The sequence below is a fragment of the Phascolarctos cinereus genome, unplaced genomic scaffold (genome assembly GCF_003287225.1).
Source record: "Phascolarctos cinereus isolate Bilbo 61053 unplaced genomic scaffold, phaCin_HiC Scaffold_2;HRSCAF=192, whole genome shotgun sequence".
Classification (NCBI taxonomy): domain Eukaryota; kingdom Metazoa; phylum Chordata; class Mammalia; order Diprotodontia; family Phascolarctidae; genus Phascolarctos; species Phascolarctos cinereus.
The window spans coordinates 176,916,169-176,930,850 of record NW_027555625.1 but is presented as its reverse complement, the minus strand read 5'-3'; the positions used below and the strand labels follow the sequence as shown (position 1 = coordinate 176,930,850).

The 14,682-nt window shown below is 34.6% G+C and overlaps 1 protein-coding gene across 2 annotated transcripts in view; it reads left to right on the top strand.

The window, feature by feature from the left end:
- The window catches only part of AGPAT5 (1-acylglycerol-3-phosphate O-acyltransferase 5), a 61,387-nt gene that overhangs the window by 26,283 nt on the left and 20,422 nt on the right, over positions 1-14,682 (top strand). For both annotated transcript variants that reach the window (XM_020985284.2, XM_020985274.2), the window contains one exon: positions 12,326-12,416. In XM_020985284.2, the coding sequence (XP_020840943.1) occupies positions 12,326-12,416 (91 nt within the window). The remainder of the gene's footprint in view (positions 1-12,325; positions 12,417-14,682) is intronic.

The following is a 14,682-nucleotide window of genomic DNA, read 5'->3' as shown; positions in this document are numbered from 1 at the left end:
AGGGAGGAGAACACAATTTGAACCTAGAGTTATTCTAAGGAAAAGGTCATATGTGACTGAATATTATTCATATTCCTTTCCCTATAGTTTTGTTCATACTGTGTTATACCTTTATCTCGCTGAAAACAAATTTGGTTGTTCCTCAGCTGAAGTTAATTTGCAAGAAAATGGTTATAATGCCACCTTTAAAGAAGAAAGGAGTATTTCTTTGTTTTCTTAAAGTAGAGGTGATTTAGTTAGTATAATAATGATATGGTTATGGTTTGATGATATGTAGATTTATCAAAACTGAGATTGTGTAGAAAGAGTTCAATGATCAGTTAGTCTACCTGCTTCTAATCATAACCAAATCATTTCAGGAAGATAATGATCTACTCTTACCTTTTCCTTGTTCTACACTCTTTACCTTAGGTAACTAATGTAGTAACATTTTTAGTAATAAAGAAAGTTTTTTGAAGAAAGAATATCAATCACTCCTGCTTTGGAATGACATAACAGAATGTCATTACTGCCCCCTTTCTTGTAATTTGAGGCCAGATGAAGGGGATTTAGATGTTCTGCCATGATCTGAAATGACCTTTAGATTCTATGTAAGATTACTTTGACATCTGAAACCAAAATGTGTTTGGGATTTATTCTTCAGTAGGCCTTATTATCTAGAATCATTTAGGTTGTCCCATTAAAGCAAACCTATTGTTTTATTGCTAGAAGCTAGGGTCTTTTGAGTGTCTTTGAGACCTGGGTTGGTGACTTAGCATTACATTGGGCCTCCTGGCACCACTATGGATAGAAACACAAATTACTTCAATGTACTTTGATTCAGGATTATACTAGAACTAGACTAGCATCAGTACCTAGGGTAAACAGTTTTAAGATGCTTATTATATTTCATGTTAAAATAGTGTAATTTTTGTCTGTTGCTCCTGGTTTAGTGAAAATATGTGATAGCTGGTTTATGTTTTCATTTAAAATAGTATATTTAAGATTTAATATATTTAAATAGTATATATATTATATATGTATTTAATATAATAGTATATTTAAGTCATTCCTTAAGCATAAACCTTTAAAAATTTTATTTAGAAGTGTCACACAGCCTGGTATTTCACTTTAGTATATTCTTTGATTTTAAGCACTACTTACTTATTTGTCACCACTGTAGATATGAGTTTAGTAAGGCAATGCACTAGTTCAAAGGCTTGAGCCTCTTGAGGACATGCCAGCACTAAGTGCCAAGTTAGTATTGCCTCAAATTAGGCCATCCCACCAAAAATAAAGAAGGTAGTAATTAGAACAGGGAATTCTGATTTTTCAAAGATTTATTTTTAAAGGAAGAGTCTAATACCTTAAAATAAGTATTTTAAGTAGTACTTTATAGGCATATGTGGATAGAGTGCTGAACCTGAAGTCAGGAAGACCTGAGTTCAAATTCTGCCTCAGACACTTGTTATTCAACCCTAGGCAAATCACTTAACCTCTTGTTTCCTTAGTTTTCTCAACTTTCAAGTAAAGATAATTCTACCAACTACCTCCCAGGGTCATTGTGAGCATCAAATGAGATAATATTTGTAAAGCATTTAGCACACTGCCTGCCACATAATAGGTGTTTGATAAATATTCTTTCCCTTTACCTATCCCCTTAAAAGCTTATTTTGTACTATCATGTGCAGATGTATATATACTCATGCATTCATTGTAAGTACATAGTCTATATTGTTATCAGACATACAAGAGGTGAACAAACACTACTGATGTCATGGAAAAAGATAGGGTTTTATTTGTGTATACACACATAAATCTTGTATATATGATTAATATTATTTCCCCCCAAAGAATCTGGTTTCACTGGGCCTTTTATTTAAAAAGAAATACTATTAGGCACTTCTCAAGACTTTGTTTCCCCCCCTTGAATCTAGATTAGTAATCTCTCTTTTATGTCTTCAGCTTCTATTCCTTGTCTAGGTGCTAGTTCATGTCCTTTTGTACACAGTCCTTAGATTCTTATCGGTTTCCTGCAAATTTTGGTAACTTGGTAGTTTTGACAGATAACTTTCAAACAGAAAAGAAATATTAATAACATTAACAGAATTAATCTCTTTAGGTTACTTTGCTTCTTTTATAAATAATAGTTATTTTAGTTTTATAAGAGGTCTCTAAGTCTGTTGTTCACTAGCAAAGCCTGGATTTTAGATTACTTTAAGCAATCATACCTTGTTCCTTAAGTCTTATGCCTATCAGCAAGAAGAATTCAGCAAACACTGAACACCTAAATGTAAGGAACTGTTCAGTGCTGGGGATGCAAAGATGAAAATGGAAGTCTGTTTCCTAAAAGGAACTTGTATTCTCTTGAGAAGTGGAGTGGATATAACATGCAGATATATAGGTAAAATATAAGATAGAGAATGCCAGACAAAGCATTGGAAGAGAATATGAGGTGGGAAGGAGCATTAGCAATTGTGGGTGAGGGCCAGAGGAATTTGGGAGGGCTTTGTGGAGAAGGATATTTCCTGACTAAGCATTTAAAGAAGATAAGGATCTTGAATGACTAAGATGAAGGAGTGAATTCCAGGCTTTAGCCATGACTTATGCTAATAATGCCTAAGCAGAGAATGGCATGTCATGGAAGAGAAAGTAATCTAATTTGATTGGAATAGAAAAAATTATGAAGAAAATCATCAAAAATTAGGCTGTAAAGGTAGGTTGGAGCCATATTTTGGAGTTCTTAAATTTTAAACTGAAGAGTTTGTGTTTTATCTTAGAAGCAACAGGGAACACATTAAGGTTTTATGATCAGAGTAGTAATGTGCCCAAATCTGTGCCTCAGGAAAATTATTTTAGCTGTATGGAGGATAGATGATAGATGAAAGGGAAATAGAAAAACAGGGAGACCAATTAGAGGACTTATTGTGGTAAAGGCAAGTACCAATAAGAGAGTCTAGATTTTGATGGTTATGTGAGTAGAGGGGTTGACTATGAGCAGATTTGTGGAGGTAGACTGGATAGCCTTGGCCAGTGATTAGATAGGGACTTTGAGGAACAACATAGTCAGTATACAGGTAATTGTTTTGCCTTTGTCAAAGGAAAATATTGGAGCTATTCCCACTTCCCAGATTATTTTGTGAAATAGGTCAGAAATACTAAAAAAAATAACAGGAGTTAATTAAACTGAGTATTCTGGACTTAATTGCTAAACTAGATGGATATTTCTGACCTCTCCCCTCTTTCTTCTCCCCCAAGTGAAAATGACTCTTTGGATTCAATTTTTCACAGAACTTTGGGTAGATCCTAGTCTTTTGTGCTTATCCTAGTCTTCCTTTTTTCTTATTTATTTTTGTATATTCTTTTTCCTTTCTTGGGTTAAACTCCTCAAAAGCAGGGCATGTGTTATATTTATTTTAGCATTCTCAGTAGAGGCAATGAAATGGCAATGGATAGAACACTGGGCCTAGAGTCAGGAAGACCTGAGTTCAAATCTGGCCTTAGGTACTTAATAGCTATGTGACTCTGGGTACTTGTAAAGTGGGGATAATAACAGCATCTGTTTTTCAGGGTTCTTATAAGGATTAGATGAGATAATAGCACATGGAAGGCACTATATAATACTTATTCTTTTTCCTTCCTAGTACACTGCAGTGTACATATTAGATTTTTAATAAATATTTATTGAATTGAATATTGATGAATTCTTTTGTTTTTGTATTTTCGGCATGTAGCACAGTGCCTGACATAGTATATGTTTCATAAATGCTAATTGATTGTTTTAGGTGCTTAATTAAACCAATTCTATTACATGTCCTTTTCCCAGAAGACCTCTGAGCTGTGCTTCCATTTAGCTGTAATGTATCTTTCAGTTTTGTTTATGTTGAGAATGTCAATATGAACTTGATTCAGTCTCTCTAACTCTTGGAACCATAGATCTGAAGCTAAAGATGAAGCTAGCTGGTGCAGGAGTCAGGAAGTCCAAATCCAGCCTCTGATACTGAATAGCTGTGTCACCCTGGGCTAGTCACTTAATTTCTGTCTTAGTTTCCTCAACTGTAAAATGGGGATAATAATAATAGTACCTACTTCCCAGGATTATTTTGAAGATTGATGAAATAACATTTGTAAAGTGTACACAGAGTAGAATCTTAATAAATGCTAATTCCCTTTCCTGCACAATATTTCTGAAATCATTTAGTTCAGTTTCCCTTACATTAAAGATGAAAAAAGTGATGTCTAGAGAGGTTTGAGTGAATTGATGAAAGTTGCACAGCTAGAAAGTAGCAAAGATATGATTTAAAATTTTTTAACCCTAAATATAGGGCTCTTTCCATTATAGGGATATGATTTTGTTGATCATTGAATCCAGATTAGATTTTAACAGTACCAGCCATTATATTAATTTTTGTAGTTGGCCTAAAGGATTGGATGGTTGTTATCACCTAATAGAAACAGGAAAATCAGGTTTTGATTGGTGTTCATAATGATCATTCTAAAATATTCTTGATTTCCTGATATTCCTTAATAACAAAAATAAACTATGTTTAATATATATGTATGATATACATGTGTATATAGATGTTTCTTTGACAGTTACAATATATGTTACCAATGCGTATATACTTTTCTATATATGATAATGCTGTCAAAGAACATTAATATCATGCCCTATAGTTACTGTTATTTTTTGTCTAAACCTTTTGAAGAAGATGTCAAAACTGGTATAATTCCCTCATGTTTTCTAATTTGTCTCTTATACCTCAAGACTTTTTGAGGTAACATTTATAACACTTCAACAAGGAAAGGATGATAATATGTTAAAATACAGTTTGGGGTTAACACTCCAGAGTAGCCAGTTCTTTCTTCTAGACTACTGCTTCAGGGTTTGAAAAGGATTTCCTACCTGCAATCAATACCTTCACCTCGAATACCAAAGAGAACCCTGCTTTTAGGTTGGTCTATGCAGCAATTGTTTAGGTGGTTGGGAGATGATGATAACATCTAGGCCAGAGTTAAGTTTTGCTATCACACTTAATCCATTTCTCAAGGACTAATCCATTTCCCCAAGAAAGGCCTTTTGTCCTCAACCTATCTCACCTTAAGCCTTTAATGTGATTTTTTTTCACCTCTAGGTTAGAGAAATATGTCTTAATATTTTCAGTTTTATTGAAGAGATTTTTAAAAATATTTTATTTTTTCTCCTAATTACATGTTAAAACAATTTTTTAACTTTTTTTTAAGTTTTGAGTTCTAAATTTTATCCTTCCTTTCCTTACTCCCTTCCCCTTCACTGAGACTAGGCAATTAAATATAGGTTACATGTGTGCAGTCTTGTAAAAGATTTCCATATTAGTCATTTTGTATAAGCAGACTCAAACAACAACAACAAAAAATGAAAGAGAAAAGTGAAAAATAGCATGCTTCAGTCTGTATTCAGACAATATCAATTCTTTCTCTGGAGGTGGATAGCATGTATGCTTCATCATGAGTTCTTTGGAATTGTCTTGAATCATTGTATTGCTCAGAATAGCTAAATGATTCACACTTCTTCATTGTACAATATTGCTGTTACTATGTACAGTGTTCTCCTGGTTCTTTTCACTTCACTTTGCATCAGTTCATGCAGATCTTTCCAGGGTTTTCTGAAATCATCCTGCTTGTCATTTCTTATAGCACAGTAATATTCCATCACAATCATATACCACAGCTTGTTCAGACAAACACCAGTTGATGGGCATCCCCTCAATTTCCAATTCTTAGCTACCACAAAAAGCTGCTATAAATAGTTTTGTACAAATAGGTCCTTTTCCCTTTTGTTGATCTCTTTGGGATACAAACCTAGCAGTGGTATTGCTGCATCAAAGGGTGAAAAAGAGGTTTTTTCAAAATATGCTTCCCTAGTACTATACTAGCCAGTGTACTTGATTTAATCAGAATGTCCTTTACCCAGTGGCATCAGAAAATAGTTACCAAATGTGTGTGTGTAATTTATATATGTGAAATATATGTAACATATGTGTATATATAGTGTGATATAGGTGTATTATATGTATGTATTTCTAGTATTATATATAATGATTGCAACCTCTTTGAATACGCCATCAGTGAATGAATTGCTGATTTATCTGATAATGCTAGTAATTTGGGAACAACATCAAGGAAAGCTGCAAGGCTTAACATGGGTGTTTATTATTACTGTTAGTCATTTAGGATATAGAAGTATTTGAAAGATGGATTTCCTTGCCCTTTTGGGAAAATATTATAGTGCATGACTAAAGATGAGTTTGGGCACAGAAAACAGGAAAGCTGTGTTTACTAGGGCACAGTGAGAAAGGTGAGAGCTTGGGTGGGTCTATAAACATTCTTTATATAAACCTAATGGTGGTTCTACATGCAAGTGAATCAGAACAAATTGCATATCATTAAACTCAGAATTTTTTTTAAGGCAATTGGGGTTAAATGACTTGCCCAGGGTCACACAGCTACTGTCAAGTATTTGGTCTGAGGCTGGATTTGAACTCTGGTCCTCCTGACTTCAGGGCTGGTGCTCTATCCACTGTTCCACCTAGCTGCTGCTTTGTATTGTGTTTTCAAGAAGATCAGGGTAGAGCAAAATATATATCAACTCTTGAGATAGACCAATAAATAGAAACAGTTTGATGGATTTACCAAGTTTTCCAATAAAAGTTTGCTTTGAAAAGAGTACTTCAGCACACTGGAGTATATCTATGAGTTATCTTCAGTTTCTTCTTTAGACACACTTTATTTTTAAAGGCAATTGGGGTTAAGTGACCTGCCCAGGGTCACACAGCTAGTAAGTGTCAAGTGTTTGGCTTGAGGCTGGATTTGAACTTGGGTCCTCCTGACTTCAGGGCCAGTGCTCTTTCCATTATGCCACCTAGCTGCCCCTTCTTTAGACATTCTTAAACTGGTAACCAGAAGATGCTCAAATAAATTACCATTACCCTGGAACCTTAATGATATGGTGTTTTAACATTAATTATAGTTTTGTAGTACTTCCATATAGACTTTATTTACATTGTTGTAGTCACTTTGTATCTTCTCATTCTGCATTATTTTGCATCTTCTCACTTTTCTGTAAATCATTGATATTTACCATTCCATAGGGCTCATTATATTCATAAACCACAATTTGTTCAGCATCTGTAATATTGGGGTATATATTTTGTTTTTAGATTTTCACAAGATGCTGCAGTACACATTTTTAATATGTCTTTTCTTGCCATTAGTAATGTTCCTGGTATATAGGCCCAATACTTAAACCTGTGTCCTATGGTATGGAGTAACTTATTTCTTGTCAAATTCCGCATTATCCTCTAGAATAGTTTGAACAAATTCATAACTCCTTTGGCTGTAAATTAGCATTCTTGTTTCCCTATAGCCTCTCTAACAAATAACTTTCCCATTTTTAGTATTTTTGCTATCCTATGTATGTGAGATGATATAGCAGCAAAATTTTCTTTTTCTCCTAGTGATTTTTATGGTTTTTATGTGGTTATTGATTATATTTTATTTGAAAACCATTTGTTCTTATCATTTGACCATTGTCTTTTTGTCTATGAGCATAGTTTTATATTAAAAAATTATCCCTGCTTCTCGGCGATAAAGGAAACATACAGATACTAGAATGTATTCTGCATTTGCACTCATTAACTTTGATAATCAGAATAGAACATAAAACATTTGGATTAACTATAAAATTTGCTTATAATAAGATTACAAACTTTATTGGGCTACTTGTAAACCATCTCAAATATCCCAACTTTAGCACTGGGAAATTCTCTTTTTCATCATGAGAATAGAGCTCGATAGAGCCAGGAGTATTGGAATATGAGATTTAAGATTTATCCAAAAGTGATATACTCCATGAATTTTCTCAACCATCCTGGAAAACAGGTTGGGATGCTAAAAAAGTGATGAAAAATATCCATATCCTTTGACCCAGAGATATCATCTCTTGCTAGGCATATCTCTTAAGGAATTAAAAGATAGAATATAGTCATAAATATTTATAGCATAATTTTTTATGGCAGCAAAGACCTGGAAACAAAGTAGGTGTCTGTGGATTGTTTAATGACTGAATAAATCATGGTACAAGATTGTGATGGAAAACATGAGAACTAATGTAGAATCAAGTAATCAGAACCAACAAAACAATATGCAAAATAACTATAGCAATGTAAACGGAATGAACAATCCCCCAAAATCATTGAAACTGAATGCTGTCTCAGATATTACATACACTGTTAAACTAGGTTGATGTTGGTTAGTTTTGCCGGTATTTTTTCTCTATTTTATTCTGTTATAAGGGATGATTAGTAGGGGAGCGATATTATGAAATAAAGGCAATTAAAAATATAAAAAATGTAATAACTATATTACTTAAAAGAATACTTTTTGAATGGTTGGATATAAGAATTCATTTAACATTTTTCAAGTTAGAACTCTGTGCCCTAAGAAGAAATTTGTATGATCTTGCTAGTGTTTTAAATATGAAAGGCAGATTCATCTCTAACTTCTTTGCTGCTTGTATTTTCTCAAAAGATAACAGCAACAGTAATAGCTAACATAGTGCTTACTAACTATCTGCCACACATTGTGCTTAGTGCTTTACAATTATCTCATTTGATCCTCATAACAACCCTAGGAGGTAGGTGCTATTATTATCATCCCCATTTTACAGTTGAGGAGACTGAGGCAAATAGACATTAAGTGACTTGCCCAGGGTCACAGAGGTAGTGAGGTTGGATATGAACTCAGGTCTTTCTGATTTCAGGTCCAGCATACTATCCACTGTGCCACCTAGCTGCCCATGGTGAAGATTATAACCCATCCATACCTACCTGACTTATAGCCATTGTCTATATCCTCCCATAACCTCAAAGGAACTCCTAGGGGTCATGCACAAATTGTTAGAGGTCTTTCTCATGCTTTGCAAAGATTTCAGAGAAAGTAGACTGTCCATTTTTTCCCCCTTGTCCTTGTTATGTAACTGATCTTTTTATTAATGTACTTCTTTCTTTTGGTGAGGCAATTAGGGTTAAGTGACTTGCCCAGAGTCACACAGCTGGTAAGTGTTATGTGTCTGGGGCTAGATTTGAAATCAATTCCTCCTGACCCCACAGCTGGTGTTCTATCTACTGCGCTACCTTGCTGCCCCTCAGTAATGGATTTTAAAAAATGTTCTCCTTTACAACAGTTCTGTGTAATTTTTTATTTATATTGGGTTATATTTGTTTATGCCTACCATATGCATCTTCATTCATTGCCTTTTGAGTGGCTGATCTTCACTTTTAATTCTTTGGAGGTAATAGAATTGAATTCTGGCAATATTCTAGTACATATTCTTTTTTTTTTCAGCCACAGACAAGGTTTATTAGAACATCGTCATATTGGGCAGACTCTTAAGGAATCTAAGCATTTGTATCACTAACGCAAGTGTGCCAGATTTTATGAGTCTGAGCACTTTAATGGAAACGAGATGGACCTTATATACAGAAAGACTGTGAGAGAGATCTAGGAGTGGCCAAGTAGTTTGGAGTGACTGGAGGGGTCTCAGGAAGATCTGGATGGGAGTGGCCAGTAAGTTGGGGTGGACAGAACACCTGGGACCTGGGACCTAGACCTCTTCCATGTGGCCTAGGGAGAAAGAAGTCTAAATAGGATTAAGGGTAGGAAGTGAGTGGCCAGGGGCCATCTGGACATAATTGACCATGGAGGGCTAGGTAACTGGAATTGGGAGATTGGGTGTAGGGGATAATGAAAAGCCAGTTGTTAGGATTATAGCCTCAGGTTTTTTGCTTTTTGTTTTGTTTTTTGCTTTTTGGTGAGGCAGTTTGGTTAAGTGACTTGCCCAGGGTCTCACAGCTAGTAAGTGTCAAGTGTCTGAGGCCAGGTTTGAACTCAGGTCTTTCTGAATCCAGGGCTGGTACTCTATCCACTGTGCCATCTAGCTGCCCCTGGTTATAGCTTACTTTTAAACAAAGGTTTAGATGACCACTAATGTGGGTAGTGTGGGAATTGAGTGAACCACACTGACTCCATTTTATGATTCAGTTCTGGAGCTATTTCAGTTCCCTTTCTATTCAATTATGGATCTAGTCTAATTTTTATCTTGTGAGAAAACTTTATTCAGTTGTGGGAGTTGTGAGAATACTTTATTGCATTGTTTGAATTTAACCCTGAGTGGCTGGGAAGCTGGACCACCTCACTTAGAGACCCTTAATTAAGAACCTAGGTTATACTGACTAGAAACATAGTCAGATCCAAAGATTTATGCAAGGAGTTTTCTCACAGCTACATATCTCAAGCAACCCATATGTCTTATCTCAAAACTGGCCCTGTTCTGATCAATCACTTATTGTTTCCATATTCCTTTGATTGAATACAGACACAGGGAAGTGCTACTCCTCTTTTTCTGATTTCAGGGAATTACACCTGTTCTCTCTCCCTGTCCTAACTTGGAAAGTCCGTAATCTTTCCTCCAGTTAGAAATGATTGCCTAATTTTGTATCCTGCTTATTTGTTTTCTTTTAACTAATTGGTCTTATTTGATTGTTTTTAATGCATAAAACATCTGTCTCAGTTCTGTATTCAGGGTCTTTGGACTTACTGGGGAGTCTGACCCATTTTTTGCCTGTTTTGCTAAAAATTATATGACTCAGATTGTGTTTCCTCAGTTATTAATTATCCATCAAAGTTTAAAGGATTTTTGTTTGGGTGGGCTTGATTAGGTGCTCTGATATTTTGTGATTTTTGCGAACCCATACATGCTTCTTTCTCTGATATCTCCTACATGTTTTACCAGTAGTGGAGGGTGGAGGAAGTACAACCAGCAATGGCCTCTCTTCCTTTATTCCATGCAAACTGGTTGCCTTCTTACACACCTATCTCACAACTAAGTGATCTTGCCTTTTATTTCCTGTTTGGTAATATTTAAATGTTTTGGACTACTTACTACACCAGATTTCGTGGCTTGATTCTTGTAGTATCTGGAAGATGTATTATATGGGTTGTAACCTGATTCACCTAGTTGAACTGGGGTTCAAAGTCTTTTGGATGGAAAAATCAGTTGTAGAGAGCCTAAGTCATCTAAAGAAATATAGAAATTTGGTTCTGTGGAAGACAGGGATAATGAGACCTATCTAAATAGGAGTTCATATCCTTTTCAATTCTCTCTATCTCCTTTAAACAGGAATTCCATGGTATTTTCTAGGTCCTTGCCCTATTTCAATTTATTTTCATCCTTACCTCTTTTTGATAATACATTTTATGACTATAGTCCAATTCTTATCTATTTCAAACTCTAAATTTCTCACATAGTCCTATACCTTTAATAAAGAATGGATTTTGATTTTAAAGAGAATCCAATAAGAAAAAAATGTCTCTGGCAAGTGAGCAACTGTCTAGTATCCTTTTTCAAATATCCAGAGGATAAAAGGAACAAAATATGTCTATCATATGAGCTCTCTTCCATTTCTTTGTTCCTATGATTTATGTGTGTTGTGAATGCTAGTAATTGAAAAGAACTGGCATGGATTCTCTTGTTTTTGACTCATTTTTAGTCTGTAAGCCACATCTCTAAGCCAGTGTAGTTTTTGTGGCTTTTCCAGGTCTCAAATTAGATTAAGGTAAAAAGAAATCTGAGCTTCCTCTTTCTAGCCTTATTTTTCTCATTCTCTGTCTAAAAGGAAAAGACTGAAGATTAGGATAATTGGCTATTCCACTAACATCTAGTAATGATTTCTCAAGTCTGGCTTCTCCACTTGAAAATACTCCTACATATATCCACTAGATTTGTTCCTGAAAACTTAGGTGTAAATTGAATCATTCTAAGTGCTCTAGGAGAGCTTTTTATTTAGTGGAGTCCTATGTTGACTCTCTTTGTAAAGTGAATAATCACTCTATATTGCATTCAAATATTTTATATAAGTTGTATGATTATGTGATGATGAATATTGGCACTGATTTTTTAAAAAATGTTAACCATTTAAAAAAATTTGGTCTAAAAGTGATAAATTAGTGTGTGGCAATATTTAATAGTTAAATTTTGAGTCAATAATGAAATTGGAAATATTGTTAAGCCTCTGATGCCCTGACAAAGAATTCATGAAATGTAATGTATTTTATATTATTTTTCAGTCTTTGTTGGGTCTATTTGTGCATGTTTACTACTCTACTTGAAATTCAGATTATATGTAGAAGGAAAGGTTGTTGGTTTGTTTTTTTTTTCATTAAAAAATTCTGTTAAGTCTGGATGGGTTGATATTTTCTTTGTTTAAAATAATATATATGTACATATACATATATATTTCTTTCACAGACGTATCTCGTGATTTTTCCAGAGGGAACAAGGTATAATCCAGAGCTAACAAAAGTTATTTCAGCTAGTCAAACATATGCTGCTGAACAAGGTAAGTTGAAATTTAATATTTCAGTGTTTAATTTCAGAGTTGATTTTTAGCATGTTGTTCTGATAGTTCATACATTACATTCCTTCATGAATTAATTTCCTTGACCATGCATGCTTACATGCATGCACATACACATCCTTTCTCTATAAACTCCTTTTTTTCCCTTATGCATTCTTTGATGTCTCTAACCTATAGCCGAGAGATTGGAAGTGAAATAAGATCGTGTTACAGTAACTCTTGATTATACTGCCTCTTCTATATATATTCAATTCAACATACATTTCTTGAGTGCTAACTGTATACCAGGCATTGTTAGGAAAAAAGGGGAAACAGCTACTGATTTAAAGGAATGAGCTTATGTTCTGTTGTGAAAAACAAAATGTACGTAAATAATTTCAGGTGCATAAAGTGAAAAGTAGTTATCATCTGGTACAGTAGAGGTATCACTTGATCATTACTTTTATGGATGCTAGCAATTACAAGAAGTGGATGTGAGGAAGGGAGAGCATTCTAGGCATGGGAGAAAACCTACTTAATGATGACATCATCATCATCATCATCTGTTAGCATTTATATAGTGCTTTTAAGGTTTGCTTTAGATATATCTCATTTTATTCCCATAACATCCCTTGAAATTAGGTGCTTTTATTAACTACATTTTATAGATGAGGTACCTGAGGCAGAGATTAAATGACTTGCCGACATTCACACAAGTAAGAAGTGTCTGCAAATAGATTTCAACTCAGGACTTCTTGAATCCAGGTCCAGTGCTTTATCTGTTGCCTCAACTAGATGCATGTAGAAGGTGAAATATTGTGCATAGGGAAATTTGCAAATAGGGAAAATAGGCAAATTTGACTAGATGGTGTGTGATAGGGATAAAATTTGACCAGAAGGATAGTTTGTATAATCTAGTTATGATAGGCTTTATATGCCAAACAAATGATTTTGTATTTTGTTCTAGAAATAATATGTTTTATCCTAGAGGCATGATTAAGCCTGTGTTATAAGAATATCGATTTGGCAGTTGTTTGGACAATGAATTTGAGAGGGAAATAACTAGAGGAAGAAGTGAATTAAACAGTTATTTTAGTTTTCCATGTAAAAATGTAATGAGGGCCTGAAATAGGGTGGTTGTGGTATGAGGAGAGAAGGAAATGGATGCAAGAGATATTATGGGAGCAGAATAGATATGACTTGACAATTAATTTCACCTTGATGAAGTGATAGAGAGTAAAGAGGTAAGAAGACTGGTTTCTAAACTGGTTGACTTGAAAATTAGGAATGCCTTTGATGAATGCAGAGAAGTAGGAGGAAGGGTGGATTTAGGGGAAAAGTTAATAAATTCTGTTTAGGACTTTCTGAGTTTCTAATAGTAATAAGAAGAATAAAAATAGTAGCTAGCATTTATATAGTGCTTTAGGGTTTGCAAAGCACTTTAGAATATTTTACAATATTCTGTCCTCATAGCACCCCATGAGGCAGGTTGTCCCCATTTTACAGATGAGAAAACTGAAGCAGAAAGTAGTTAAGTGACTTGCCAAGGATCACACAGCTAGGAGATGTCTAAGGTCTGATTTCAACTCAGATTTTCCTGATTCCACTTTAATCTGTTGTGCCGCCTATCTACCTTTGAGGTCTCCAATTAAGGAAGTCTAGTAAACAGGAATTTGAGATTGAAGCTTACAAGAAAGAAATGCTGTTGTCAATGAAAATTTTGGCTTTAGCAAAGGTTGTTTTATTTCCAACACTAAACCTACAACTGGATTTTAACAGTCAACTCAGTTATAAGGATTAAAGAAACAGTAATTATGCAACTTTTTCAAATTCATACAGTTGTGAAGTAGAAATCAAACCACAGGCTACATTATGTTCTAATTAGATGTCTTGTTATTAGTCAGTATTTGAGTACTTAGTATATATCTCTTTTGCTCTGTGTGCTAGGTGGTGACAGATGAAAATAAAATATTTTTATCCTTTGGCCATCTCCAGTTGTCCTGATGTATTTCTTGCTACTAGACCCAGATGGCTTTGGAGGAGAGAGTGAAGCTGGTGACTTTGCACAGCCCTGCCTCATTTAAATCCAATTCACTTGCAAGTCAAGGCATCACCCTTCCTGATGTCATTGGTTCTCTTCAAGAATAAAGGGCAAACAACATTAATGTTCTTATTAAGGACTCTTCTTTCATGGAACTTAAATTCTAGGTGGGGAAATAACGTATATATATATATATAATTGGTGAAAAAGACAGCATTCCACTTAAAT